The sequence below is a fragment of the Colletotrichum acutatum genome (assembly GCF_030867785.1).
Source record: "Colletotrichum acutatum strain CBS 112980 chromosome Unknown BDZ83scaffold_159, whole genome shotgun sequence".
In the NCBI taxonomy this organism is placed as follows: Eukaryota; Fungi; Ascomycota; class Sordariomycetes; order Glomerellales; family Glomerellaceae; genus Colletotrichum; species Colletotrichum acutatum.
In genome coordinates, this window is record NW_026849153.1 from 1 (window position 1) to 27,966 (window position 27,966).

The 27,966-nt window shown below is 52.1% G+C and overlaps 11 protein-coding genes across 11 annotated transcripts; 7 read left to right on the plus strand and 4 right to left on the minus strand.

Moving 5' to 3' along the window:
• Positions 1–74: 74 nt before the first annotated feature.
• BDZ83DRAFT_639571 (cytochrome P450) lies at positions 75–901 on the plus strand (the record flags this gene model as incomplete). The annotated part of the gene is made up of 3 exons (XM_060509434.1): positions 75–381; positions 479–580; positions 649–901. 3 exons carry the CDS (start codon positions 75–77, stop codon positions 837–839), a joined length of 600 nt encoding a protein of 199 aa, XP_060359081.1. The 3' UTR covers positions 840–901.
• Positions 902–1,038: 137 nt separating this feature from the next.
• BDZ83DRAFT_639572 (2OG-Fe(II) oxygenase) lies at positions 1,039–2,885 on the minus strand. Its single transcript, XM_060509435.1, has 4 exons — positions 2,404–2,885; positions 2,183–2,208; positions 1,904–2,081; positions 1,039–1,810 (listed from the first exon to the last, which is right to left on the minus strand). The coding sequence occupies exons 1-4, from the start codon at positions 2,650–2,652 to the stop codon at positions 1,211–1,213; spliced, it is 1,053 nt and encodes a 350-aa protein (XP_060359082.1). The 5' UTR covers positions 2,653–2,885; the 3' UTR covers positions 1,039–1,210.
• Positions 2,886–5,719: 2,834 nt separating this feature from the next.
• BDZ83DRAFT_723857 (NCS1 nucleoside transporter) lies at positions 5,720–7,423 on the plus strand (the record flags this gene model as incomplete). Its single annotated transcript, XM_060512607.1, has 1 exon — positions 5,720–7,423. One exon carries the CDS (start codon positions 5,720–5,722, stop codon positions 7,421–7,423), a length of 1,704 nt encoding a protein of 567 aa, XP_060359083.1.
• A 1,050-nt stretch (positions 7,424–8,473) lies between these two features.
• On the plus strand, positions 8,474–9,316 carry BDZ83DRAFT_765388 (Asp/Glu/Hydantoin racemase; the record flags this gene model as incomplete). The annotated part of the gene is made up of 1 exon (XM_060515253.1): positions 8,474–9,316. One exon carries the CDS (start codon positions 8,474–8,476, stop codon positions 9,266–9,268), a length of 795 nt encoding a protein of 264 aa, XP_060359084.1. The 3' UTR covers positions 9,269–9,316.
• A 52-nt stretch (positions 9,317–9,368) lies between these two features.
• BDZ83DRAFT_590788 (uncharacterized protein) lies at positions 9,369–9,755 on the minus strand (the record flags this gene model as incomplete). The annotated part of the gene is made up of 1 exon (XM_060506366.1): positions 9,369–9,755. The coding sequence occupies one exon, from the start codon at positions 9,753–9,755 to the stop codon at positions 9,369–9,371; it is 387 nt and encodes a 128-aa protein (XP_060359085.1).
• Positions 9,756–9,808: 53 nt separating this feature from the next.
• Positions 9,809–11,478, minus strand: BDZ83DRAFT_590817 (uncharacterized protein; the record flags this gene model as incomplete). Its single annotated transcript, XM_060506368.1, has 4 exons — positions 9,809–9,904; positions 9,954–10,079; positions 10,134–10,992; positions 11,069–11,478. 4 exons carry the CDS (start codon positions 11,476–11,478, stop codon positions 9,809–9,811), a joined length of 1,491 nt encoding a protein of 496 aa, XP_060359086.1.
• A 7,081-nt stretch (positions 11,479–18,559) lies between these two features.
• Positions 18,560–18,967, plus strand: BDZ83DRAFT_656828 (uncharacterized protein; the record flags this gene model as incomplete). Its single annotated transcript, XM_060510906.1, has 1 exon — positions 18,560–18,967. One exon carries the CDS (start codon positions 18,560–18,562, stop codon positions 18,965–18,967), a length of 408 nt encoding a protein of 135 aa, XP_060359087.1.
• On the minus strand, positions 18,903–20,101 carry BDZ83DRAFT_639581 (uncharacterized protein). Its single transcript, XM_060509436.1, has 2 exons — positions 19,440–20,101; positions 18,903–19,384 (listed from the first exon to the last, which is right to left on the minus strand). The coding sequence occupies exons 1-2, from the start codon at positions 19,806–19,808 to the stop codon at positions 19,301–19,303; spliced, it is 453 nt and encodes a 150-aa protein (XP_060359088.1). The 5' UTR covers positions 19,809–20,101; the 3' UTR covers positions 18,903–19,300.
• A 361-nt stretch (positions 20,102–20,462) lies between these two features.
• On the plus strand, positions 20,463–23,423 carry BDZ83DRAFT_639583 (uncharacterized protein). Its single transcript, XM_060509437.1, has 3 exons — positions 20,463–20,719; positions 20,817–20,871; positions 20,944–23,423. The coding sequence occupies exons 1-3, from the start codon at positions 20,589–20,591 to the stop codon at positions 22,930–22,932; spliced, it is 2,175 nt and encodes a 724-aa protein (XP_060359089.1). The 5' UTR covers positions 20,463–20,588; the 3' UTR covers positions 22,933–23,423.
• BDZ83DRAFT_111088 (monooxygenase) lies at positions 23,345–25,087 on the plus strand. The gene is made up of 3 exons (XM_060501088.1): positions 23,345–23,999; positions 24,057–24,557; positions 24,613–25,087. Exons 1-3 carry the CDS (start codon positions 23,756–23,758, stop codon positions 24,846–24,848), a joined length of 981 nt encoding a protein of 326 aa, XP_060359090.1. The 5' UTR covers positions 23,345–23,755; the 3' UTR covers positions 24,849–25,087.
• On the plus strand, positions 24,987–27,954 carry BDZ83DRAFT_111104 (heterokaryon incompatibility protein). The gene is made up of 2 exons (XM_060501089.1): positions 24,987–25,728; positions 25,802–27,954. Exons 1-2 carry the CDS (start codon positions 25,326–25,328, stop codon positions 27,469–27,471), a joined length of 2,073 nt encoding a protein of 690 aa, XP_060359091.1. The 5' UTR covers positions 24,987–25,325; the 3' UTR covers positions 27,472–27,954.
• Positions 27,955–27,966: the final 12 nt, after the last annotated feature.

Genomic DNA, 27,966 nt, shown 5'->3' on the forward strand with positions numbered 1-27,966 from the left:
ACAGTTGCTGGAAGGTAATCCTCTCGCCGCGAGTGATCCCGTTCTGTGGTGCAACGGATTATTGACTCGCTGTGATGGTATTTAGCGACACTGTGGCAGCCGTCCTGTCATGCCTGTTCATGGAGCTGGCCCGGCATCCGAAAGAGTACAGGAAACTGCAAGATGAAGTCGACGAGTACTTCAGAGGACATGACAAGCCTGAACATGCCGCCCTTTCAAAGCTACGATATCTTCAAGCCTGCATCGACGAATCATTACGTCTGCATCCACCTGTACCGTCGGGTGTACAGCGAATGACGCCGCCAGAGGGTCTTCAAGTAGACGACGTCTGGCTTCCTGGAGACACCATTGTTTTTGTACCGTCGTATACACAGTACAGAGGTGAGTCCTTCTCGAGAATTGAGCAGCAAAAGTTGCCGTTTGATTTGTTTCGGAGGACGAATGTAGATGAGTGACTAATAGACCTACCGAATGATAGACGCCAGGTTCTTTGAGAGACCAGATGACTTCATCCCGGAACGATGGATTGACCAGCCGGAACTCGTCAAGAACGCCGCAGTCTACGTGCCATTCTCGACAGGTGAGTTGTTGACTGCCTTTATTCCATCAAGTTATCTAAACGACGACTTTGCTAATTTTACTCGCAAGGACACGACGTATGTATCGGGAAACAGCTCGGCCTCCTAGAGACGCGATTTGTGACCAGCGCCATCGTGCACAAGTACAACTTGCGATATGCACAAGGGCAGACAGGGGAGATATTCCTAGAGGGCAACAAGGACACGGGTACACTGACCGTCGCCCCGCTCAATGTGGTATTCTCGCCGAGGAAAGCGTGAGCGTGGGGGTGCTTCGGCGAAGTTGTCTCATCTCCCGTCTTATACATGCAGCTTACAGAAAATTTCCCGGTCAGGGGAGGTTGGTTGTCAACTCATCAGGGTCTCACAGTCCAGCAGGACATGCCGCTGTTGGTTGCATGGGTGCGTGGTTAGTGAGATGTACCAGTAGTATGTAGAGTGTGCTATTCTTCTCGTATATGTTCCTTGGCGTAGGTACCTTCACCTCTCAGTGCTACCTATGTGCAGATGTTTGCAGACTCAACTGCGAGCTTGAGGTTCAAACTTGAAATTATATGATGTGTCGAAAGAGAAATGCTCGCTGTCATTCCGTGCTTACCAACATCGCTGATGATTCCTAGAGAAAATGCGCGTCAAACCTTGCCATACGTCGCTCGTATCCGTCGCTCCAGATGCTCTCGACTCGTAACAGGCTCGGCGCTCTCGTACCCCTTTCTTCTCAAAACCTCCAAAAACTCGGCATCTGCACCACCGTCGCCGCCATTCCTTCCATCCTCCTTGATCGGCGCCAACACGACATGGCGATCGGGCTGTATGAAGACGGGTATACTCAGCCTCGCCACATTCTCGCTCGCTGACCTGGGAAAGGCGACCCTGTGCACCGTAGACCGTAGCCTCCCTGCAGTCCAGAATTCGAGAGCGTCGCCTATGTTGACGACGATGGCGTCAGGGATGCAGGGGACGTCAGCCCACGCAGCGGGCTTGTTTCCTCCTCCTCCTCGCAGGACTTGAAGCCCGCCCTGGTCTGAGGCCTGGCGGAAAAGCAGGGTGAGCGAGCCGTAATCGGAGTGGGCGCCCGCTCGGATATCCTCCGAGTCGGAGGTTGGGGCGTCGTCTGAAGGGGAGGAGGAGGTGGTGGTGAATGATGAGACCTCGGATACCGGGGGGTAGTTTATGAGACGCATACGACAACTTTCGCCAGTATGGGCCTTTGATAGGAAATCTCTTGGCATCTGAAGTGAAGAGTTTAGTTAAACCCACCCCCTCATTTCGATGGCTCCTTCGCAGTAGGATGTCATATAAAACACTTAGATGGCAGCACTCACGCCTAATCCAACTGCAAGTCCTTCCAAAAGGGTCTTTGCGAGGTTGTCGCAACCCGCAAAAAAGGCCGCCATTGTCTCTCGCCGGGGTTCCAACTCGGGTGGAAGAAGTTGCGTCGTTTTACCGGGGTCTGATAGATAGAAGGACTCTTTAACGTCTCCTGGCCCTGCTCCCGAAAGCCTGCTCCACCCAACAAACATCAACATCTGAGCGTGGTCTCACTACTTCTTTACGAAAGGGGAAACAAAGTAAGTATGGTGGACTGGGCTGGCCAAACGTACGTTTCTTCCCTCATACCGGTGTAACCCTAAACGAGATCAAACCAAGCAGTCAGCACCGCAAAAGATTGATCGCCGATCAAATCCATCCAACAACATGTACACATATGGGCGTGATTCCCCGCACCCTCTCGTTCTCGGTTGCTCAAAGAAAGAAAAGAGAAATGGAAAAGACATAAGACTATTCGGGCGAAATGCAGAAATCAAGAAACAGGAACACTCACCAGATCGCCGCTGCCATTGGCGTACGCCAACTTCTCTTCAATGGGTGAGCTGAAGAAGGTCTCGGCAAGAGCAAACATATCGGCTGCGACGTCGTCGCGCAGCTCATGGCCAACAACGTAGAAGAAACCGGGATCCTTGCCGACGCGCATGAGGTCGGCCGCCAGGTCCTCGACCGAGTCGAAGGACTGCAGGTCAACGACTGGTAGCGCCGCCTCCGACTCCGCCGCCGCTGCTGCGGCCGCGGTCATGGTTGGCTCGTTGGTTTCGGCGTAGCGCGCAGACGCGCAAACCGGGGTTTGAAAGACGTGGGGTATTGGACAATGGGATTCTTGTAGCACTCTTCTCGTTATAGAATGAATAGTAAAGAATACGCGGGGGATACAGATGTGGATAGTGGGTTTTCAAGACAAGCAAGCAAGCGACTGTGGTTTCTGGTAGTATCGCGCGTAATATGGCTTCGAGAAATTTCGTCCGATCCGAGTTGCGCCCCGGCCGGAGGCAAAGAAGCGCGGATATAGAAGTATGCAGGATGGAATGAATGATGCATGCGGCATGGGTGAACGCCACTTTCACAGCAGATAGCAATCAAAATGTCCAAGCCCCTCGAGTTAAGTAGTAGCTCTTGGATGCAACTTTTCTTTCGCTCTAGCAGAATGAACCCCTCTTCCGACGGACCGACCTCGAGATAACCTCGTGGGGAATCGGGGTTTCCGCGGTCTCGGAGGCGGTTAAAGCTGTAGAATCAAAGAAACAGCGGCAGATTCCCCATCTCAGAGCTCGCTCATTTTGCCTTTTTGTCTCTCTTTTTTGCCCATCTTGAGGGGAGCCCCGCCGCGGGAAACACACGTGGGCTTGCTGGGTCTCGGGGTCCTCGAGGCGTTCGACGGGCCAAAGAGAAGGGGAGAGTGACCGCCCGTACAGACGCCAGACGCAACCCTAAACCGGGTTAAATGTTATCTTTTGAAAGGGCCGGGGGGGGGGGTTCACGGCCGCGGTTGACGATCGATATGTGTGACGAAGAAACGGCAGTGCCCGCGCGTGTGGCCCCATGACCGGTCCAGTTTCCCATGCAGAAAGATCTCCGCAGAAATCACGAAACAGAATGCGGAGATAAGAGCAATCGTGATCTCGATTCTCGACCGAAGCCGTCAAAAGTCATGTCTCAAAAGAGGGGTCCAACGTGATGGAGTGGGCGATGGTGGTGCTCGAGCCAATTGCGACTCGTTGCCATTTCCCGAGCCACATGAATTTTGCGGCCGAGACAGCGAGACAGTGGCTGTTGAGCTGTTGAGCTGTAGAATGCCATAGTGCCATAATGTGACAGTTCCCTCAACTTTCCTGTTTACTGCGATGCGTGGGATACATACCATGATGCAGATGAGGTCTGATTGGTATCTGTACGGAGACAATATCTGGCGATGTGCTTCAGTAAACGCCGCAACAGTCTGTGGGCGCAAGCAATGCAGCCTACTTCTCCATAGACTAACATAGTCGAAATCTGAGAAGGAATCAGGTTGATGACCCTGTCTTCAATGTATCATCTGATAGGTCTGCGTCGGTCCGCCCTGCTCCAACGCGCCAAGCGAAATTGAAGAGCAAACAAAATCCCATTCCCCCTTGTCCATTCAGATCCAACACGTAATAATCCTGCTTCCGTACCCATCAAGTAAGCAGGAGGAAGGAAAAAAAAAGGAAGAAACACCCCCGGTGTGAACTAGAACCCGAAAAAGACCCTTGCACCAATTCTCTTTTCCCCTCCCTACCGAGAGCCTGGTCCGCGCCCCTTCTGCCCTGGGGACCTATCCACATTCCCACACTTTTGGGGCCAGGGATCATCGTCACCGCTGCAGGTTCTGCATGGCAGTGGAGGGACGGGCACGTCGTGGATCGTGAAATTGACCGCGCATCCCACGAGGGAAAGAGTTCGAAAGGGACGGCCAGGGGGTCATGTAGTTTGAGTCTAGGTTTCTCTTCCAACTGCATGATATCAAACGTGATATTTGTCGTAAACCTGGAAGTTCAGCTTACGAAGTATTACATGGCGTCTCCTCTAGCTTCTACAAACCTTGCCTCTAGAGTCCTTTTCCCCCCTCCCAAGTTCCTCAACCCCCAACCACATTCTCCCTTTTCGCCATGGATGTTCCCGTAGCCTCCGTCAGCTCTCAAGTCCCGCTATTCGTAGACCGAGGTGCTGATATCTTGTTTCAAACGACTGGAGCAAACCCGGCCGCCATCTACACTATTGCGCCGGGATGATTGGAAACCCCTGAAGTGGTATCATCGGTGAAAGCTGACCCTGCACTTGGTCGGCCCGGGCTTCGCAGGCGCACCCTCCATCATGTACGTGAATCCATACACAGCATGGTAAGACCACTTCCCTCTTGCTCTTTTCCTTTTCCTCTCCTGTCAGCCTGTCGGTAGCCCGTTGGCCAAGTCGCTAACCATGCCTCTGGGATTTGTCTCGCCCGCTTGCTCAACCCTTTGCCCGGGACAGGTTCCGCGTCTAGCATCCAGCTCCTCCAGACCCAGATTCCCGGTACCGTTAAATCCCGTACGTAGGCATTGAACATCAAACAGGAACGCTCAAGAGATACAAATACCATCCGTGAAGGCCATCCCAAGTTCCAATCACACTGTGTCTCTTCACAGTACCCTGCCTCCTTCTTCCACTCCTACTCCCCGTCGTAGCCTCCAAACTTTTAACCTTTTGCCCGCTACGCGTTGCATGGAACTGAACACTCCACGATCTGTGCGACGTAACTAAGCTTTCCGTACGAAACTCTGACAAGCTAGACGCTAAACAAGTTGAACCAAAGAAAAGAAAAAGCCCGCCTCAGAATCGTCCGGTCCGCTTACGGTCTGGCCTAGCGCCCTCCCCGTCTCCCCTTTCTAGATCTCTCCCGCACCGCCTCACTCCTAAGTAAGGTCCGTCTCATATCTTCATTGAAAGAGGCCGGACTGACTCAATAACCCTACTCTACTGCCCCCATCCCATCCCGTTTCCTCCTGAGCGGGCCCCTTCCCCCATTTTCCCGCCCTCCACATTCACCCGCCTTGTGGTCCCCGTCCCTTTTTTGCGAAACGGGTGGGCATACACCGCAGTAGTTCGCAGAGCCGGCGTCACGGCGTACATGACACATTTCTCGAGTGAACACCACCAACATCTCACAGTAAACCGCTTCATCAGGGGGACATCCCAGCAGTGCGAAGTCGAAACTAGAGAGGGAACTAGCAACAAGAAGCCATTCTGATTATCGACGGTGTTCGACGGCGCCCTTCTCGGGCTGAACCCCCAACCGGCGCCAAACAGCCAAGATGACGACGGCAACGGCCCTCCTCCGCCGCGTCCAAGTCCCCCGCGAGACGGACGTGGCAACGACGGCCTACATGAACCGCGACACCCGGCCCCTCCCGCCCTCCCGCCGCACCTACGGGCCCTGGCAATTCGTCGGCCTCTGGGTTGTCACCGGCTCCTTCAACATCGGCGGCTGGACAACGGGCTCTTCCCTCATCGCCCTCGGCCTCAACGTCTGGCAGGCCATGCTGACCGTCATCATCGGCCACTGCCTCGTCGGCCTCATCTGCGTCCTCGCCGGCGGGCCGGGCGCGAAATGGCATATCGGCTTCTCCATCCTGCAAAAGGCCTCCTGGGGCATGCGCGGCGCCTTGTTCCCGCTCGTCCAGCGGATTGTTTTGTCCTTTATATGGTACTCTACACAAGTCTACTGGGGCGGACAATGCGTACGCACCTTCATCGCCTCCATGGCCCCGTCCTTCAACAACCTCGACACGCCCCTCGCCAACGGCACAATGACGGTGGCAGACTTCATCGGCTTCATCATCTTCTCCCTCCTCTGCCTACCCCTAATCTACATCCGCCCAGAACGCTACCACATCCCCTTCGCCGTCGCCGCCTGCACGGTCATCCCCACGGTCTTCGTCCTCTTAATCTGGTGCCTCGCCACAGCCCACGGCGCAGGCCCCATGCTCCACGACATCACTTCCACCGCCGGCGTTCAGCAGGCAACGGGATCCCACCTGGGCTGGATGCTCGCCCTCGGCATCTGCACCAACATCGGCGGCATCAGCACCCACATCTTCTCTCAGTCGGACTTCACGCGCTTCGCCCGTCGGCCCCGCGACCAGCTCGCCTCCCAGCTCGTCTTCGTGCCTGTCAACACCATCCTCGTCGCCTTCGTCGGCATCGTCTGCACCTCGTGCGCCGCCCAGCTCTTCCCCAAGACGCAGGGCACGCTCGTCTGGGAACCCTACCGCTTCCTCGACGCCCTCCAAGCCCACTACGACAACAGCGCGGGAGCCCGCGCCGCCGTCTTCTTCGCGGCCCTCGCCTTCATCTTTGCCCAGTTCGGCATTGCCGTCGCGGAGAACGCGCTCTCCAACGGCATCGACCTTTCCGCTCTGCTGCCGCGCTACTTCAACCTCCGCCGTGGTGGGTACCTCACCGCCGCCGTAGCTTTCATAATGCAGCCGTGGCAGCTCCTCAACGGCGCGAGCAAGTTCCTCACCGTCATGGGCGGCTACGGCGTCTTCCTAGGCTCCATGACGGGTGTCATGTTTGCGGATTACTATCTCGTCCGTGCGCGGCGGCTGAAGCTGACGGATCTCTACGAGGCGAGCAGCCGGAGCGTGTACTGGTACCGCGGGGGCGTCAACTGGCGGGCCGGCGTGTCGTGGACGGTGGGCACGTTCTCCCTGCTACCCGGGTTCGTGCAGCGAGTGCAGGATCCGACGGTTGAAAAGGCGGGGTGGTCGCACTTGTACTACCTCGCTTGGCCGCTGGGTTGTATCCTTGCCGTGGTATCGTATTGTCTACTGCACGCTGCGTTCCCGATTCGGGACCCTCATGCGGTTGACGACGCGGACTATTTTGGTACGTTTGGGCCGGCGGAGAGGCCGGTGCTGGACGGGGAGCAGCTCCCGTCGTCGTCTTCCAAGGCGTCTGATAGAGATGATTCGACTAGCAAGATTCGTGAGGAGCCCGATGAGAAGAGGGTGTGAAGGAACTTGGTCTGCGAAGTGGTGTGTTATGATAGCGAGCCAGCTCTTGTCGTTTTCCTTGTTATAGCGCGCGGGATACCTTTGATGTGTGTGCGGTTTCTGTCCGAATAGAAAATGACATAATGGCCTTAATGGCTTACCATCGATACTGTCGTCAGTTTCAAGTGTGAGGGAGATGAGATGTGACATGTCGAAAGAGGTGATGAAGCGGCAGCCTGCCGTCGACCCAATGTGTATGTTCCATTCGGCGCATCATGAACAGACACTTCCAAGAAGAAGGTGGCAAGTGATGTGCTAAATGTGACGGTTCATCTGCAAGTCTTCCTAGCGTCGTGGGTATTGGTTGCAAGTCATACTGGAAGGATGCATATCCCACACCACCAGGATGATGATAAGAGAACATGTTCAAGAGAGGGATGGGCGGCCATCATGCACACTTATTGAATTCAACCAACACTCAATCAATACCCTGGTATCTGCTGCCATCAAGCCCTAGCAAGCCCATCAATCCACATTGCGCCAATTCATCATCTCGCCTCTTGAATCGTGACATCCCCCGCCTCCACCATCCCGCGCCATCATCCACCTCAAAGAACCTTCCCCTGCTCAATCCCATCCATCAAGATAGCGAAAAAGAGGGCAAAATGACCGAAACGGGCCAAATGGGCATCAAAAAGGTCCCACATCGTACGAGCCCTGCATGGAAGATCGTCCCCAAGTGCCGATGCGGGAGACAACAAGAAGCAAAAGACGCGGTGTTCCACCGCACAAAGGCGGGGTTGCGGGCGGATGAGCTGATGAATCCACAGACGAACCGACTCAGAACCCGGCGACTGCGGCCAGGGCACTTAACCGCCCATCCGCTTCAATTGCTGAAAACGGCATGTCAATAGAAACGAAAGCCGTCGATTAATATTGACAACGTCAACGTCAGCTTGGTAAAAGCCAAATTTCATCCCGTTTATGCGCGTCGGGACGACATACTAATACCTGAATCCATCGGTATCCCGTCCCCTGTTTCCTCTTTGTTCTCCCACACGGACAAACAGCATGGCGCCGGCAATAGATCAGCCTGTGAGGCTCCTTTGCATCATCCCCATCTCAACAACAGGCATGACAGACGACCTAACACGTATATATCCCTCCACGGCAACCGTCCAAGTCACTTTTATAGACGGCCGCGACCTCGATGACTGCCCCCCGTGCATCGAGAACCACGCACAGGCCATATCCTCCACCAACGCAGTCCTGCCCCGCGCCACTGAGTACATCTCCACCCACAGCCCACACGCCGTCCTCGTCTGCTGCTTTTCAGACCATCCGCTAGTATACGCGCTTCAGGAGCGCTTCGGTGACAAGGTTCCCGTCACGGGAATATTCCAAGCCGCTTTGGAGGAAGCCACAGCAAGCGGAGGCAAGTTCGGCATTGTCACGACGGCGACCTCGTGGGAACAGCCGTTGACAGACTTTGTTGGTGGCCTCGGTTTCAGGAAGTATTCAACGGGCGTCGCGGCGACTGGCTTGAGTCCGCTTGAGCTGGAGAGCTTGGATCGAGGTGTCGTCATTGATCGCATTGCTACATTTGCGAAGCCTTTGATTGACAACGGCGCGGAGAGCATTATCCTCGGCTGTGCGGGTATGGCGGCATTAGAAGACGATATACTCTCGGCTCTTCCACCTTCGATCAAGACGATTGATGGTGTTCGTTCAGGTATGACGATCTTGTCGCGGCGAGTTGAGGAGGCGGCTTTAACCAGCCCAGTGCTTTCTCTCCTTGACGATAGCAAGACTACAATTGCGGTGAGCAGCACGGAATTGACAAGGGAAAGGCAGCAGGTATTATGACGTAGGAAGGGCCCGATGTGTACGATCAAGGGCTAGTGGCTACTATGAATGATGTTGATATACTCATATGATGATAGATCTGGCAGGAATCAACGCAAAATCAAGTCGTTCCCCAGCTCTCAATTGCGCCAGCCCAATCGATCTCCGCCCCGTCGTTGAAGGCATTGTTCCACATGTTTCCGATAAAGTCTGCTTGAAAATTGTAAAATGAAGTATTTGGCAACGCATACTGCTCAAGAAGGCCTGGGTGCTGCTGCTGTGGCGGCGGCTGAGGCATCAAGTCCATGACCCGCGGGTCATTCGATATCTCGGGCTGATGGTGCATGATCGGTGCTACTGGAATTGCCGGTACTGCTGTCACTGTTGGTACTGCCTGGCTCTGTCGAAGAAGTATCTCTTCTAGTTTGTGGATGTACTGGAAGATTCGTGCGCCTGCTTGGCTGGCCGAAGGGAGAGATGGCGCGAGGCTCTGGAGAAATGTGGCCATGGAAGTCCTGATGAGTCAGCATAATTGACAATAGGGGGCGTACAAGTCACCGCTTACATGACTTCGCGAAGCTTGTAGTACTGCCAGTCGACCAACTGGCGGGCAATGAAACTGCTAAGCAAGTGGGCGACTCCTGCCAACTCTTGCAACTGCATAGCCATATCAGCACGGCATCGGTCAAGTAAGAGAGGAGCATACCATGGGATATCCAATTGCCCGCAAGTATTCTACCGGCACCAGAGTAATCTCTCGTATTAGTTCAAGCGCAGCGCCGCAAGCATCTTCAAACTTATTGTGGCATGCAAATGCCGCCATCCGGAGTAGCTTGAAGTGGAAGTTAGCCATGAGAGCATTTGGCATGCAAAGAACCGAACCCACCTGGAAGGTACAAGCAATGTTAGCCACTTGAAATCCACATAGGTTCGCCTCCACGTCTTTGGAAGCTGGATAAGCGCTGGTGGCATATAGCGGAAGATTGCCCTTCTTTCCAAGAACGAGTTGCAACATGTCGTCAATGTTTGGCATAAGTGGTTCGTGTTGAATTGGACCTCTGTCGAGCGTCTTTAGTCGATCTTTGCGCATTCGGACAATGACATGTTCCAGAACGCGGTACAGGTCGGTGATGTAGTTCCAGCCGGTGAGCCAGCTGCCGTGGCTGAATCGAGTCTTCTCGGTCTGCCCTGAGGCATCTATGATTCCGGCGAGGCCGTCGACTTGCTGCGGATATGCAACAGCGCACTGCAGCTCAGGGCATCGAACCACATGGCCGTCGATCAGTGCTGCGTGAACCTCTAAGCGGTACATTGACCAGAAGAACTGCCGCCTTACATGCTTCTCCGGATATGTCAGATGCGAGGGCCAGCGCGTTTCAAAATGAAAGGTATGCTGAGCTACTAATGTGTGATAACGGCCCATACACTCGTGGAAAAGAGGGTCGTCCTTGAGCTGTGTGGCGGCTAGGGATAGAGTGCCGAGAACCTGTAAATACTCAAAGGCTTCGGAACTGCTGATGTCGCGATTCCTCTCCGGAATCGCCCTTTCTGCATCCTGCATGTAGGCCTCGTGATGCTCAGGGAGAAGAGGAGTGGGTGTATCCGGGTTGAACAAGGCGCCATCTCTGACGTGACATGAACTCAATGCGCAAATAGCCATCAGCCGGGCGAAAGAAGCCCGACTGGATGACAGACTGGTGGCCTCCCATTCTTTGTGTAAGGACACCTCGTCGAAAAATGGAAATCTTCAACCAATATTAGCTTATCCAGTGTAGCACAGAAGATGCAAACCAAAAAGGGACGAGGGTGGGATGAACGCACACTGGGTATACAGTGTCAAAAAAGATGACGATGAGTCGATAGATGAGGGCCCGGCTCCCGTGGCGGCTCTCGTCGTAGAACCACCTATCGCCATCGGCATCGTCGAAGGATTGAGATTTGTTATTGTTCACTGAAGATGACGGCGACGTCTTTGATTTGACACCTCGCTTGGCTGCAACACGATTCCATGTGCAGGTCGCGCCATGTTCTATGCAGGTCAGACAACTTGGCGTGCCCCCAGGACTGGCGACGGAGGTGACCCCGCCTCCGTCGGGCACGGGCTTGCATTTCCGCCCTCGACGATGGCAGAAATCGCAGGCTTTTGTGATGCGGCGACGTTTGATGCTAGGCTCGCTGTGCCGTCTGCTATCACCGTTTGGCAGATCGTCGTCTTCCTGTTTCTGGCCCATGATTCGAGCGAGCGTTGGACGCGTCGAATCGGGTCACGGGAGTCCCATCCGTCGGCGCGATGGCGAGGGACAATGGATAATCGGGATGTTTGGCGGTGGATACAATATCCGTACGGATATCTTTCTCACACGAGGGGAAATAGGTCAGGGAAAACCGGGTTAAGTTTTCCTACTGTCTGAGCCACGGTGAGGGGCCGCGCACCCCAAGGAATCCTTCTCTGTCCTCCCTGGTACGGTTCACGGATGCGCAGATCCACTGTCTGGCTATTCGTGAGTTAATTGCCGATGAAATGGATGGATTTGCTGAAGAAATGCAGGGCCGATCTCGGATATGTAGATGAATGCGGTCCGGAGGGGCACAATCGGCGGGAGGATGCCGTCTCTGTACAACCTCGAACTGGGGGCGGTTTTTCTGACCGGGCTAAAATGCGCTGGAGGAAACACGCTTTGGCGGTATTTTTTTCTGTGTTCTCCTTCTTTGCGTCCGAGGAGGGATCGGAAACATCAAACGTAGAATAAGATGAGGAGAACACACGGGGCAGATCGAGGTTGAAATTGACACGGCCAGGAGAGTGGTGGAGGGGGGAGGGGACGTCGGGTGGACGTGGACCTGGAGCCGCGCCCCAGCGAGCAAACAATCAGCCTGACTAAGCCGATACGTACTCTTTCTTTGTGGCACACACAGGGACGGGAAAGAAGGAAAGAAGGAAAGAAGGCTGCGAGGGAAGGCCCGCGGTGTGTTGTTTCCTCCTTCGCGCGATAAGGTAACATCGACCCGCGCCTGCCTTCCGGTGCTTCTGCCTTCCCAAATTGGCCAAGATCACGGGATTAAGGTACTCGCGTACCGTTGTACCTCGCGTTGTGCCCGAACCTGGAAGTTCTCACGAACGGCACTTCGGTACGTACTCGCCGACGGCGCAGCCAGAGGTGGCTGTGCCGCAGCCACTGATCGCATGGCACCCCCGTCACAGTGTCCTTTCTTTGTTCCTCAATTTCAATATTCCATCTTTCCAACACGTTGCGCTGTTGGTTCTACACCGCATCTCTCAACCCCCGCATCAGGCCTGGAAATAAGCCCGGATTCCACGCTTGGTTCCGCAAGTGGACAGATACGGCCGTGGGGGCGGCTCAGCTCACCTCGCATCTTGCTTCTTTCTTGGTATTGTCCTTGAAGATGTCAACCCAATATGAGCTTTTGACTCTTTGGTGTCGTACTGTCTGCGCCGATTGAGACACGTCAACGTCATGGGATTTGTGGCTGTCCTGAAAAATCGAACTCCCATTCACCGTCAATATCCGGGCTGATCAAATAAGCTCACTCAAGACCGCCTATCAGTCAGGCGTAGAATCATCTAGACGCCTGCGAGAGAAACCAACGCCAAGTTTCATCTTGAGACCAACACTTGAGTGGTGCCGATCACTTCTTAGCACAGACATAGGCACAGGCAAGACATGCACAGACGATAGAAATGTTTGTGGGGTGAAGTGAGACGGCAGGTCCAGCCTGAATCTTGATTTCTAGCCCCCAATGAAATTCCATCGGCCGATCCGCTCATGTTGTTGTTGGCTGCGATGACAACTCTCAACCAGCGCCACTTATTACTCACCCAAAGAAATCGCACGCAGTTTATTGGGCTGCGAGTTGTGCCACATGGTTACAGAGACTTAGAGCATTCTCTTTCATGCACATAATGGTTACGTAGCATGTCCCTCGCACTTCATTCTTGGCACCAAGTGTTGTTCAACCAACCGGATGACCAGAAAACAAGAAGCTCAACATCTCTTCAATTCTCCATTTGCTTATTGCACGGGGCAATCTTACACAAACTTCAACTAATAATAAAAAGCGGCCAGGCGCGATTCCTAGCCCTGCAATCGCATTCAAGCTGAACCCTCAACCCACTTCGTGCAGGATGTTGAACACAGACGAGCAGGGGGGAAGAGGCATGGGTGTCACTTCTGGACTCTACGTCGTACTTGGCCCGCATTGACCTTGGATAAGTTGAATTTGCGCTGAGGTGTAGCAAAACTCCAAATTCGCATGAAAAATGCGACTAGACACAATCAAGATCGAATCCGCCACATTCTTCTCGGTTCTGATGAGAAAAGGAAACGTCTTCTTTCGCAATGGCCGTTGATACCCATCATATCTCTCCTGGTCATGCAACGTTACTCCCCTCTTATTACATACCTCTCTAGAAGTACCGAGAGTTGATGGTAAGGGTGACTCTAACATAACATCCATATAGCCATAGGCACTAGGCAGGAATTAGGCCGGATTGTCAACTCTTCTTAGACTGCGTACGACTGCAATACCTTGCCGGTCAGTCCTAATTGAGTATCGGGATGGATCTAGATCAGACTTGAGCCTCAGTGACTACGAAGGGACGCTGACCCAACTCTGGGAATCGTCCAGGAGAATCAAGGGTTTTGCAGCTTCTCTCTACGGAATGAGCCTACGCCAAAGGCTTTCAAAAGTCAAACTCTATTGACGTCTTCGTAAACGGGGTTGCCAACTTGATATCTGAATTCAGAGGGAACTTGAAGAGACGGAGATTCGCCAGAGAAGGACGCGTACCCGGAGCAGGAGCAAATGTAAATCCGACGTCCGGCTTTATGTACTGTGTACATTCGTCGAGAACTTTTCGAGCAAGTCTGTTGTCTCTAGCCACAGAGGCTAGTGAACTGAAGCTCCGGATTCAACTCCAATTGACCGCTTTACAACGAATGTGGGATCATCTTCGCCCAGAAATAGTTCTGAAGTCGTGACCCGGAAGTGAATTTATCAAATGAGCAATCTAGTGTCCAAACCTTGCGTGGTAAAGTCGTCAGATACTATGACAGCTACTGCCTTAACGAAATCGAGAAGAGTATTTAAAGAGCCGTTTATTTCCCTGACCTTGACTCCTTCAACGTGAGACGATCAGAGCGCCAGATTGCCAGGTACTTCCGGGGAGCAATAGGATCATTGTCCAGATGGATATCCACACTCACTTGTTAAGCCATTTCAACCAAACCTGGTGATAACCCGGACGGGCTCGTAAAAGGACAAGAGAAATTAAACACACATCACCAAGTACTTAGCTTCCTCCGGTGCTTCGAAGTTGTGTCAGAATATCGTTCATCGCGGAATTGACCGCCAAGAGAGCCCTTATTGTAACCGTGCCATAGAGTATGTCCTATTGGCTCAGCGAGCTCTAGACATGCACTTTGCCTGTCTCATCATTGTTACATGGGCAAATTCTTTCCTGAGACACATACCCCTTTTTGACTGCCGCCAGTGACCCCTGGGCACTGGGCCGGTGGGCAGCAGCTCGGCTCGAACGGACAACTTCCCCTCTTCATCGGCTAATCAAAAAGGGCCCATACCATCCCGCTGGCAGCTTGCCGGATTTTTTTGAAGAGGAACGGATTGTTTTATGGCCCATTTCTTTCTTTCTTTTACATTAATACTCTTTTAATCCAAGGCACATACTCGACTCACTTGATTTGGTATGCCGCTCCTCCGATGAGGTTAGTCTTTTGAGGAGCACCGAACTATGCAAAATATTTGTATGGAACTATGACCTCCATCCTAGTTTGAAATGGCATATAAATGTAAGTTTCTGACCAGTAAATCTGGATACCGGCAGGCTTTTCGGCTCAGGCCAAGGAAGCTTACCCCCACCGGGACGCTTGTGTGCGTAACGTCGATCCCTTTTCTTTTCGGATGACGAATCCGAGCCTGACCAACAGCAGAATTTTGAGGTTCCATATAAACCTCCCGAAGAACAGAGTTAGGTTTCAGATTGTACGTGAAAGAAGAAGACTAGCCAGGAACCTGGGTAGAATTTGCTCGCAAGGCTCACAATGGATTTTGATCGGAAGAACTCTGCGGCATCAACTTTACCGCCACGTGCAGTATCATCAAAGGTCATCTGGACGGTGACACGTCTGAAGTGAAACTATGAAACTATGGAAATTGGAAGATTGCAATGTCACAGCTTTTGAGCAGTGCGCTTAGCGGTGCGCTTTCCTTCTGAGCTTGACTGCCGTTCCTTATCTCATGAGTTTAAGCAGAAGTATTTCCTATGTCATCGAAATGTAGCTACTGGCTTCATTTACCCTAGACACCTCTAGTATGCTTAAGGTACCTTATGTTTGTGCTCCGCTACCTACCTAGTCCATGAGGAAACATGCCTCAATTCCTCGAGTACTCGTATCTGGACGCATGAACATGGTCGAAAGTACTTTAATGAGATACATAAACTTCAGCAGAATGTGATAACTGCCTCAATTCGAATCAGGATCAGTTCCAGACTATGTCCGCTTGTAAAAAGCTATCGTTATGCGTATCTTGCAAAGAATGATAAACGTGCTCTCGGAAATAGCCTTGGAGAAGGTCTTGTGAAAGCTGTGCATCGAGCAGGTATGTTGATTATTGAGTTACACCTACTTCTTTCCTGCTGATTACAACGTGCTGGGTGGCAAAACAACACGGATGGAGCACCTAGACATGGTCATCCCTGAGCCAGACTGCAACTGTCACTGGCTGATTCGGAAGCTTCTTTACAGTGTATGACTCCTCGATCGAATATGAATACTACCGGGGGCACATTGGGTGTTTCTGACAAAAGTCTAGTGTGCCTTAAACTCTGCAGCTTCGCAACTACCTTGAGATGCAGCCATTGAGCAGAACGCGCCTACGACCTGGTATCTCTGGGGCATTGAAGTGTCTGCGGCAGTGGCTCCAGTTTCCTGTCACCTGGTCTCCGCGACGGCCTCGCAATTATACCTTTGAGTCAAGAAGGGAATCCGGTCCCGCATTTGACCATGGCCACTTCTTCGACTCAAGAAATCAAACCTCCGGTCAAGATTTCAAAGTTGAATCATGACCTCCGTGAAACACAATCGGCCATGGAGTGTCTTCTCATCATCTCTAATCGGGCTCGTCGACTAACTAACCCCGAAGCATCAAAGCTCGGCACCGCTATACTCTCCGGTAAAACTCGGCCACGTGTACGCCCTACCAAAGCCGGCCGAGGAAAGTCTCCGTGCGCCTATCGCCCACCGCGTCTCCCACTCTACTCGGCACCTCGAAGACCTTGTGTTTAAAGTTTCTCATGTCATCTGTGCTCCTCGAGACACAATTGCTCGCTCGACGCCGAACGTGACAAGGTATTCCCAGCCGCTAGTAGTCCATCCAGCGATCATACTGCCCGTCCCTCGGTATCTACGACCTGTTTACCCGCCAAGGCTGTCGTTCTACCTCGCAAGTCTACTCGGTCTCGCTCGCTATCATGTTTCATGGCACCGCGCGACACGTAACGATGGGATTGATTACGCGCCCGTCATGGACTTGGCGTAATGCGTGCCGTGCGCTCTTTTTTTTTTCCGTTTGTAAGGAACACGCAGGGTTTGTTTCTAGCAATGGTTCAACTATGGTCCTCTAAGGTTCTTGGCCTCCCATGTTTCCTGGCGATAACATTTGGTATGCATCCATACTCGTATAGAATCCGAGGGATTTGGACTAGCAAGCCAATAGCTGTAAGTACGGTCTATTTTGTGCTAGGCCATCTAGAGCCTTGCGTCCCTCGGATCTTTTGGGGCGCAGCTTGTAAAGTTCAATGGTGCGGCCGTCTGAACAGCAGCAAGAATTCAAGCTTGTCCAGTCCCTTGAACTCTGACCTTAAGCTGGCAGACAATACAGATGGTGCGACGGCTTGCATGTAACTTAATGCCTCTTTCGCGGTGTGATGATCCCACGGAACTGGTTGAGGCTAAAAACTTTCGCCAAGTAGAGTTCGTACCTTGCAGCTATTGAAGCAAACATGATGCTTGTTCGACTACCTACACGACTTTACGGACTTCATATCGTAAAGCCGGCTCCGGTATATCGGATTCGTATTATAGCAAAGGATGGTATTCAAAGAGAGAGGAGTACTCGGACTCATGTTGGCACAGACGCTGTCGGCGTGTCGGCGCTGTAGATCGGTAGGGAGTTCACAGATCATGGACTCCTGGCCCCCAACTTGGCATCTCAAGTACCATAACTGGGAAGAGATGACACTGGCGTACTTTCGATAAGATGCTCCGATATGGGCAAGTCTCGCAAGTGCTCCTGATCGACCTGAATGGCGGGCGTGGGGGCCCTACTCTAGCGGAAGAGAGTCATGCCAATGGATATTGGACCGGTCACAGCGCTCTGGACTAGTTCCTCCATTCGGCCAGACCTCGCAATGACAGAACAATTTGATTAATGAGGCGAGACCGAGACCTCTATCGCAGAACTGAGTACAAGTTGGGTAAAAGAGTCAGATGGATTCTATCCTACAGGCTGACTTGAGGTGCAGAATAAGGTTGTGCCGAAAGGTTGTTTGGCACCACGACAAAGCGCCCATACAGGGTGACCCCTCGTCCGGACACTTACCAACTGAGGGGGTTTGCAAATCAACCGAGCGATCACTCGCACAGGCGGGAAAAAGGCACGAGTCATCGGCTCGGCGTTCCGAGACTGCTCCTCTGTTTACTGACTTACGCCGAGTGTAAGTGGTCTTTACGAGTAAACAGTCCATGTTAGCGTTTAGAGTTCTTCGTTTCACGAAGACCGTTTTGTTCTATGGATCTTGGCTCCAGACCTTACCACAACACTATTTTAACCTTAACAACTAGTCGCAACACAAAGGGGGGTAGAGTAACAGCCCCAAAGTCTAAATCAATAACCGCACATCTAACGATGGCTGTCTGTTTGCTATGCTTGCATGAGGCTGTTGTTCAAGGAGTGGGGGTATCGTCCGACTGAGGATGTAGCACGGCAACATGAACTCTCATGAGTCGGCAGATCGTGGATCATTCATCGCTTCAGGCTTGAGAGGGCAGGTGCAACTGCGGGATGAACTGTGGCTGGCTTCAATTATAAAAGAATGAGGCCATTCCCTTCCTCAATGGCTTTCTTTTTCTTCATCAGCTCACTTGACTGTCATCTCTAGTATCAAACTCCAGCTTCTCCAGCTTGCTTAAACACTCTAGCAATCTCTCCCGAGTCTCCTACAGTAACAACACCACTTCAAAATTCTTCAAATATAAACCAAAAACCGCCAAGATGCGTTTCTTCAGCACTCTCTTCCTTGCCACCTTGACTGCCACCGGCGTGGTCACGGCCATGCCCGTCGCCCAGCCTCATGATCTGACTGCGCTCGCCGGAGAGGGACTCCAGGATGCTGCCCCAGTTGAGGCTCTCGATCTTGAGACCATCATCGAGACCAGAGAGGCCAGGGGCCCCAACACTCCGGCTGATGTAGCGAAGCACGACGCCAACCACAAAAAGCAGGACGCTGGCAACTGTGGACAGGGCTGCAAGCAATCGCTTGCGTCGTATCATTCGCAAGCCTCTAAGGATTCCAAGAACTCCAAGGCTTCTAAGAACTCGAAGAACAAGAATGGGCCTCGCGCGGTCGAGAATGCTGAGAATGTTGAGGGGGCTGAGGTTGAGGAGGAAGTTGAGGCTTAGACCAGTGACAATCGATCTCGATACTGGGATAGTCTCGTTCTCGTGCTGGCAACGGTGAAATTGGAGTTTTGGATACAAGGGTATACAGTACAAGCTGTTGCTAGAGCTATAAATAAATGTCTACTTTGTACATCACTCAGTTATCCACGTGCTGGATCGCAGAGCGATATTCACGGGGATGGGTTGGCGGGCAGCGCGCAGCTTGTGAGCCACGATGCCATTCCGTTGGAACGAGTCTTATACTCTTGTTTAAGTAAGGATCTGCCTTACGCTTCCTACTTGCTCTCCATCTGTCCTTCGACCCTCGCCATCTCCAGCCTATTCAGGCCCCATTCACTCCAAGGTAGTGGTGTTGGCCGCTAGCCAGTGACCCATTTCGTGAATGATGTTCATCGTGTCGTAAAGAAATGTTTGAATCTGCCGTGGCTAGTTATTAGTAGCTGTTTCCGAACGGTCCATTTGGTCAACCTACGATACCCATTCCGGGGATGGGAGGGAGAACATCGCGACGCTCTCCAAGCCGCTCGTATCCAAAATTGGCGTGCTGCGCAATCGCAGTGACGACCAGGATCGAGAGAAAGACACCTCGGATATTCATCTTCGTGATTTGACTTCGGATTATTCGAGAATGGGTTGTTTTGTGCTTGCTAGCTGTCGATTTTGAGACGCTTGGTTCTGAGGTTCTGAGCGCGTGTTTGTGGTGATGATTGTGTTCCTGATCGCGAAAATAAAACCTCGAGGCTTGAAACAACACAAAATCTGCGACTGGTCGAATGTTTTCCCGCTTTTTTGAAGGCATCTGCTTAGTCGTTGAAACTTGGACCTGTGAATCACTGTTCATTGAGCGCGGGGCTTGCAAAGGTCATGATCCGGATCTTGCACGGGACTAGAGCGTCTTGCAAAGAGCCGACACCTCATTTTCATGGCCAACCCAGATCTGTGTGTGTCAAAACATCGCTGTCAGTTACTCGACTTAAGTGAACCACATGTAGAGTCATCCTCTTCGACGAAAAGAATAAGTATGTAAAGATGTTGATGTCGTGGACCGGCTCTAGATGCCAAACAGCGCATTGGTCACGGTGAGAATGAGGCTCTTTGACTCAGTAATGCTCAACAAGACACTCGAAAATGAGAAGGAGAAGAAACGTCTTCAAACCAAGAACAAGAGTGGGGGATTTCGGTTCCATACGCAGCCAATCATACCTCCGTGTGGTCACCGAAAAGCTGACAGGTTGCCTCAATCTGCCTGTCGAACGTGCCCGAGACAGCAACCTTCTGCAGCTGAAGGTTTTGGGCCTAGTAAACCTCCTCTTGTCTTACACCAGCTTACACCATACCACTTCAGGCCGCAGATGGGCTTTTTCCAGATCAATTTCCCATGAGGCACAGCCGCAACGCCATGAGGCAGCCAGGGGCTTTCCGCCATTTCCGGGGCAAGAAGCACCAGGCAGATTCGTATTCAGATGGAGCGACGTAAAATACATGGCCTCGACGAGACCGGATCTCGAGTGCATAAGTGCCATGATCGCCGACGCTCCGCTCTGTATATGTACGATGCGAAAATTGCGGATAGCAACTTGGACACAAGCAGCTGCAGTGTGACGCCAATCCACAGGCCAAGATGCGTCTCAAAAACTTCACCTCCTTTACATCGATCAAAGAAATTGTTCGCTCCAAGCGTTTCAAGCAGAAAGCCAAGCGTCATGAAAAGAATCAGAAGCGTAAAAAATCAAGGAAAAACAAAAGAAATAAGTTTGTGTTGTCCAGTTCTTTCATGCACTCGGGTCCCATGTTCACTCGACAAAGAGCATGTCCGGGTCCACATTCGGGCTAACATTTGACACCTTAGGGAGAAAAGGTTCGAGCCCAAAAATCAACATGAGGCCCAACATCAATTCTTACATGTAAGTGAGGACTCGGAAGAGGAAGTACCAGAAGCGCAATTTGCCTGGACTGCATCGCAAACTTTCGCACAGCCGCTCTCGTGGCGAAGGCCAGGTCATCTAGACCACGCGTTCCATGCCGACTCAGCTGCATACTGTCATCGAGGTTTTGAAACTCCGCCTTCCAGCCACCCATCACCAAACCCGACTCGGTCTTCTACGTTGAGCTCAATCTTGAGCAGCGGCGGAACTTCTTTGAGTTCTGCCACGTCAAAAATCAGGTTTCTATTCCACCGTCGACATTCGGACACTGGAATTTCAAGATCATCGCCACTTTCACGGCAGTTGGAAAAGCGGAACTCTGTCCCAGGTCTATCGCCCACCTTCTCCAGGCCTATCACGGAAGAAAGCCGCCAAGATAGTGTGCCTCCTCGAGCTGAAGGGGTGATCACAAAATCCGTTGCCCCGAAACAGGAAGCCTCGGGGTCTGCCCGGGTCATGGCGCAACAATCAATCGACCTTAAGGCGGCACGCGAGCGTCTCAAGGCATGGGGGCCAACTTCGGAAGCTTTTTCAACCATTTACGAATCGAAAATACGGCCGCAGTTGCTGCAAATTCTTGAAGAAAACAATCCTGTTGATGACTACACTGTCGCGGTTCACAATGACAACGGAAGTATGACTAGAGTTGTGGTGGTGACGACGCCCATGGAGCTTCCCGCAGACAACAGGGACAAGATTGAGAGTCACATCGTGTCGTGTTTTTCGGATTCTGAAGAGCTTCGAGTCGCGGTCAGGTTTCTTAAGGGCAATGTCAAGCGTACTGCTAGCACATTGGCTTCGAGTCAGGACGCAGACAGTGAGTCGAAGAGGCCTCGAAACTCTGGCAGGCACAATGTGAGAATGCTTGGGGACTCTGTCAGCTTTGAAGACAGCGACAGTGCCGCAACCCTAGGTCCAGCGATCAGTCTCGGTGGATATGATGGCTGGATTGTCAATTGGCATCTATTTCACGGCATAGCGAACTGGGAACACCTTCATGATCCATCAAAAGTCCCGCTTCACAGTCTAGTCCATCCAGCATACATAGACTGTCGCGAGAACGAACCCCCTTTCCGGATTGGGGAGCTGCAAGCCTACTCAGGAAGAATGTACAGAACAACTCGCCAATCGAGATCTCTGGAGCGTTACGTGGCAGGTGTCCCAGGAGAACGCGGGCAAAACGTGCAAGTGGTCACGGATTGGGCTTTCTGCAAAGCCTACAAAGATGAAGCTCAAAATTGTCTGCGCTATGCGCCGCCAGGCATTGAGGTCGATAATTTCTCCGATCCGATTCAAGGAGTGTTTGAGCAACATCCTCAATGTCAAATCGTCCAGACAACTGGCAGAAGCAGTGGATTCCGGTACGCTGTGGTATGCGAAGCACCGGCCGACGTCCGCCAGTATCCAAATATGCCCACAAGGGAATGGTATTTGCAGAATATCGATGGTGTATTGACGTCTGAAGAATGGAATTCCGAGGGCTCTGGCGTGTGCGGTGACTCGGGTGCCGCCGTAGTGCACGATGAGACGGGAGAACTCCTTGGGCAGATATGGGGTCGAAACGTGTACGATGATGATAGTCAAACACCCAGGATAACATACTTCACGCATTACTGGGACATTTTCGACGATATAAAGGAGCGATATCCCAATCTGGAAGGCCCGTCCCTCATTCCCAAGCCGAAATGCCATCCCTCGAATAACGCGAATGCAAGAGATGGTGCTCCCAGCCCTTCGAGAGCCGAAGCCGACGAGAAGACTCTCAATCCATCGCGACCGCGGAGCCGGGCATGTTCGTCCATGGGCGGTGCCGATGGCGTATTCGAATCCTTCTCCCAGTCCACTTTAGCTCAGAGTGTGACTAATCTGGTAGGATCTGGTGAAGGCAAGGCAAAACAGAACCATGTCGGAAAAGCTTTGGAGGGCGAAATGGGATGCGGACAACGAGACTCTCATTCCCGTAACCCTGCTAGAACCTCGGCGGATGATGACACGGATGTACTGGTAATGCGACGGAGCTCGGCGATGGTGACCGTTTAATGCTCTTTTTTTCTTATCCTTTTCCGATTACAAAGGTCGGTTTTTCTAGATTTAGCATGCTTCATATCCTTGCCTACTTAAGCCAGCTAATCGAATGCGTTGCTCCATGGGGCATGTCAGATATCATGGTCCAACTTGAATTCATTGATGCTGTGCTGATATCCGTAATAAGTCCGAGACGCGCTCAGGAATGCCATATGTGGTGTCATTCCTACCTCATCGGATCCGGTGAACTCAACTGATAACTCCCCGACTCCCCGACCCGGAGTGGAGCACGGCGTTGCCGGAGGAAGATTTTGCCTGAGAGCGATGCTCTCGGGAATTTCGGACTTGAGTTCTCATTTGAAACTAGGCTTTGCAGAAATTGCGCTAGTTGACTCGAGATGCCCTGTAATTGCTGTTGTGTCTTAAGGTGCTTACCCTAGAAGCGAATTCGACCTGTATGGAGGAAGATACAGTTGAGATGACGGCTCCTCGAACTGATGCACAAGTACCTCAATTCGCCATTCTAGGCCCAACTCATTATTAAGTGATTTATAGAAGCATGTCCGTCGGTGATCTGAAAGACCTTGTGTGGCAATTCCTGCGGGTACGACGAATGACAAGTGGAGGAGGGATCATCTGCGCAGCCGTAATTTTAGGCTCGGTGCCCCCCTTATACGAAGGCGGTACCGAAATTGCAGCGTGCGCTAAGAGGGGTCAAACCGAGTGATACGAGAAGATGAACATGTTATTTTGGGTACTTGTAGGTTGAGTACCGCAGCACAATCGTCAACTTGAAATCTTTGCTTCGTACACCGATTCGATACTCTAGCAACTCGCCATGATGAAGGGTTTCACCAATAGCGCAGGATACGTTGCGTTATTAGCAGCGTTCGTTAGCGAGACCATCGCTCTGCCGGTTCAAGATGCGCCGCTGAGAGTTGAGTGGCGATCCCTGTCAAGCGCCGCAAAAGCAGACTACATCAGCGCAGTAAAGTGCTTAGATGGGTTGCCGTCAAAGATCGGTCTCGAGACGTCGCGTTACAACGACTTTCCCTATGTCCACGCGCAGCTCAACAACGAAAGTGCGTCTTTTCTTTCTAGCCGTCAACCTATGGCATCATGCTCACAGAAGTTCGCAGTCCACTTTGTCGCTCAATTCCTCCCCTGGCATCGGTACTTTGTACACATCTACGAAACAGCCTTGAGAGATGAATGCAAGTACACAGGCCCAATGACATACTGGGACTGGACCCTTGACTCTGAAAACATGTCCAAGAGCCCCGTCTTCTCCAACGACACCACCGCCGGATTCGGGGGAAACGGCCTGAATGGCGGCTGGGTTCCGCCGACGCGACCAAACCCGTTGACCATGTGCGTAACCGACGGGGCTTTCGCCAACTTTACCGTGTCTTACTACACCACGACAGCGCTCTCGCATTGTCTGAACCGCGGTTTCAACGACGGTATTGGGGTGAATGCTGGCCTTTATGAAGGCGGGTTGTACTCGCCCGAAAAGATCTCAGGAATCATCGAAACCTCTGGCAACTTTTCTACGTTTGCGACTACTTTGGAAAACGGGCCCCACGGTGCGATTCACTCAGCCGTTGGAGGAGACCTGTTTCCTTCGACATCTCCAAACGGTAAGCTCTCACCACCCACGGTATTCGGGCACCTGAAGACTGACAGAGAGTACAGATCCCTTGTTCTTCCTCCACCATGTGCAGATTGACAGACTTTGGTGGCTCTGGCAGCAGGCTGATCCCGCAAGCCGGACGTTGGACTTTTCGGGACGAAGGAACCTGCCCTCGGGGGAAGCTGATACTCGGCCAGCGTCTCTGAACGACACGCTGCCAACGCTTGGCTTAGCGGCTGATATTCCTATTCAACAAGTCATGTCAACAACAACCGACTTACTGTATTATAAGTACTAGTGTACATATTTTAACTACTACTTTGGGGACAGCTGTTCGGCCAGAAAGCATTCCGCCTCGTAGTACTCACAGCGCTTCATTCTCAGCTGCCGTTGTAGGGCTCCTGCAGGAATCGCCGCTAATCCATGCAAGCACAGGGGCCCATTCCTCGAAGGAAGTGGAAGCAGACAAACGGACGAGATGCCTGGGTGTTCCTCCTAATGTTGCTTCGAATCATGCTATTGACATGATTCGCCCAACGCCTTTTGCGCCCCAATCTAGCGCTTAAAACCACCTGATGACGAGGGGTATGCAATATGGCAGCCTAGGAGAGAAAATAATCTTTAACGAGGAAATACTCCGCATGTTACCCGATGCGCAAAAACAACAAATCTCAACCATAGACCGCGGCCATTTGACGATTCTTGCCGAAGGCATTCGCCAGGGACGTTGGGGACAGAAACAACTCTGCAAAGGTGCAAAGCCCAGGATATCAAGATGGTTTGCTCTTGCTGCCGCAAAGTCCTCGAGCTCAAGAAAGACTACACGTTGATCAGTAACGAGCGGGACGGGGAAGGTACCCTCATACCACATCATCGCGATGGCGAAAGCCTGACGGCCTCGGTGGACGCCGGGTGTTACATTTGCAATCGACTGTGGGCCGCCCTGGATATCGAAGAGCGATGCAAGGTTCGGCGGTCAGTCGGTGAGCTGGCGAAATGGGGTGGTCCAGCGACTAAGTCACCTCTCACGTCGGTGTTTTGGGACGGCGGAGCAGCATTTGCTTATCCCCGCGCCTTCTTGCTACACCTCGCTTTTGACCGAGGGAAAATTTTGGATCTAGGGAGAAATCAAAGGAAAGGATTCTTCAGCCTAACAGTTTTGCTTCTTCCACAAGAATGTATGTTTACTTGCTACGAAAGAACACCTCAAGACTTCGAGTACATGTCCACGGATGCTGATCTTAGACAAAGCCTACGCGCCTCAATACCAAATCAAGTCGTACTCCCGTAGTACGAGATCCGAAGAAACCTTCCGTGTCGCACAGAAATGGATTACGGAATGTCTAGCCGAACATCCACATTGCGGTGCCAAACCACATGCATCTACCACTGCTCAGTGGTACCCCAGTCGCCTCCTGGACACAGGACCTCTCGACCAGGAGAGCTCCATTTGTCGACTCGTCCTACCGAACGTCACCCCTATCCAAGGCTCTTACGCAACTCTCAGCCATTGTTGGGGTATGAAGGAGTCTTTCAACCTGACAACGAGCAACTACGCACAACTACAGCAGGAAATCCCATTCGAAACCCTCCCTCCCTTGTATCGTGACGCCGTTGAAACCAGTCGCCGCCTTCATATTCGATACCTGTGGATTGACTCACTGTGTATTATCCAGCACGGGGATAACTTCACTGATTGGAAACAAGAATCAACGCATATGGACAAGATCTACTCGGGATCCTTCGTCAACATATCAGCGGCCGATGCCCCTGATGCGAATCACCCCCTCTTTCACGACCGCAATCCGGATGCTCTGTATTCGCAGACTATAGAGCTTCCTGTCAGTTCCCTCACTACTCGTTTCATCTTAATGGACTATAACTTCTGGAGAACAGAAGTTTCCAGCGCAGTCATCAATACAAGAGCCTGGGTGCTTCAAGAGAGACTCCTCTCTCCGAGAGTATTGTACTTTGGTCAACGACAAATTCTATGGGAGTGCCAGCAAAAGGAAGACGCTGAGATCTATCCCGAAGGCTTGCTAATAGATCTATCACGATTCCCCAGTCCTTTCAAGGGCTTTGGCCACAACCAAATCGGCTGGAAGCCTCGAGACCACGGCGATCTCTCAAAGTACCAATACTGGTGCAACATTGTGAATGCTTACACCAGGGCTAAGTTGACATTCCCCGTCGACAAGTTGATTGCACTTTCAGCTGTCGCGAAGACTGTGAGAGAGTTACTCCAGGATAGCTATGTTGCAGGGATGTGGCGCCGCTACCTAGAGCGAGAACTGATGTGGTCCGTCGCTGTCGGCGAGGCGCAAGCTAGGCCATCAGTCTACCGGGCTCCAAGTTGGTCATGGGCGGCAGTGGATGGACACATTACTCCGGGTATCATGGATCTCGAAGCAGTGGAGATATTGATCGAGGTACAGGATCTGCATCTCGACTATATTACAAGCGATACGACAGGCCTGATCAGCGGTGGATGGCTACAGCTCTGGGGAAGCCTCAAGAAGCTTGAGCTTCTGCCCGATGCTTTTTTCAGCAGTCATAGCAACGACTTCGAGTTTCTTATGATGGTTGTGAATGGTGTTCCAGTCAGTGTCCGCGCCGATTCGGTCATGAAAGAATATCAACCACATGTCTATCTCGATGACAATCAACAGTGGGAAAGCACACAGAACCATCAACAGGAACTATTCTGTATGCCAGCTAGAACAAGACCAGGTAATGATGGAAGCATCTACGTGCTATTGTTGCAGCTTGAAGACGGGAAAAACGGCACCTTTCGTCGCATCGGGATCGCTCGCGGTTGGGGCAAGGAGGTGAGGGAGAGTTTGCTAGCATGCAATGCAGAAGAGAGTACATTGCCATGCGTAAGGTATGAAGGAGGCCGACACCTAGTGCGGATCGTTTAGTTGGGCAGGGCCTCCAAGGCAACTAGACGATATGAACAGGATGAGGCAGCAAGAGCCCACCCGGCACGACATGGAGGGCTTCATGGGCTTCTGCAGATAGAAAATGAAGAAGAGAAGTAGATCACCGCACTGAGCGATAAATCATTGGACAGTGCGCGTGTCACTCTGACTTCCAGTAGGTGACTAAACAGAACGTTGGTGTACGTTTTCCAAAGGTGGCTTTAATTGCCTGAAGTCGAGAGTTACTGTAGCAATTTGTTGTAAGACGCTTTATTGTTAACTTCGTGTATAGCTGAGATATATACGACGGGTGTCTACCCACTAAGGTATTGTCGAACTACTCGACCTGAGTGCTTACCCAGCAAAGTCTGCTCAAATTCACAGACTGTGAAAGAAGAGATCGCACTAAGGTAGCACGCACAACAGAATGCATGGGCGTTTCTCAAGTCGATTGACGAAAATAAGGCACTTATTTAGAGTTGATCTAAGCTGGGT

What these genes read in the sequence shown, in the direction of transcription:
- BDZ83DRAFT_639572 (XM_060509435.1), bottom strand. Translation starts at nt 2,652, where the DNA reads ATGACCGCGGCCGCAGCAGCGGCGGCGGAGTCGGAGGCGGCGCTACCA. An exon ending in ACCGGTATGAGGGAAGAAAC is followed by an intron (nt 2,082 to 2,182) that starts GTACGTTTGGCC and finishes TGGGTGGAGCAG; the next exon opens with GCTTTCGGGAGCAGGGCCAG. An exon ending in GACTTGCAGTTGGATTAGGC is followed by an intron (nt 1,811 to 1,903) that starts GTGAGTGCTGCC and finishes TCTTCACTTCAG; the next exon opens with ATGCCAAGAGATTTCCTATC.
- BDZ83DRAFT_639581 (XM_060509436.1), bottom strand. Translation starts at nt 19,808, where the DNA reads ATGAACAGTGATTCACAGGTCCAAGTTTCAACGACTAAGCAGATGCCT. An exon ending in CCATCCCCGGAATGGGTATC is followed by an intron (nt 19,385 to 19,439) that starts GTAGGTTGACCA and finishes TAGCCACGGCAG; the next exon opens with ATTCAAACATTTCTTTACGA.
- BDZ83DRAFT_639583 (XM_060509437.1), top strand. Translation starts at nt 20,589, where the DNA reads ATGCGTCTCAAAAACTTCACCTCCTTTACATCGATCAAAGAAATTGTT. An exon ending in AGGAAAAACAAAAGAAATAA is followed by an intron (nt 20,720 to 20,816) that starts GTTTGTGTTGTC and finishes TTGACACCTTAG; the next exon opens with GGAGAAAAGGTTCGAGCCCA. An exon ending in CCCAACATCAATTCTTACAT is followed by an intron (nt 20,872 to 20,943) that starts GTAAGTGAGGAC and finishes ACTTTCGCACAG; the next exon opens with CCGCTCTCGTGGCGAAGGCC.
- BDZ83DRAFT_111088 (XM_060501088.1), top strand. Translation starts at nt 23,756, where the DNA reads ATGATGAAGGGTTTCACCAATAGCGCAGGATACGTTGCGTTATTAGCA. An exon ending in CGCGCAGCTCAACAACGAAA is followed by an intron (nt 24,000 to 24,056) that starts GTGCGTCTTTTC and finishes AGAAGTTCGCAG; the next exon opens with TCCACTTTGTCGCTCAATTC. An exon ending in TCCTTCGACATCTCCAAACG is followed by an intron (nt 24,558 to 24,612) that starts GTAAGCTCTCAC and finishes CAGAGAGTACAG; the next exon opens with ATCCCTTGTTCTTCCTCCAC.
- BDZ83DRAFT_111104 (XM_060501089.1), top strand. Translation starts at nt 25,326, where the DNA reads ATGGTTTGCTCTTGCTGCCGCAAAGTCCTCGAGCTCAAGAAAGACTAC. An exon ending in TTTGCTTCTTCCACAAGAAT is followed by an intron (nt 25,729 to 25,801) that starts GTATGTTTACTT and finishes TCTTAGACAAAG; the next exon opens with CCTACGCGCCTCAATACCAA.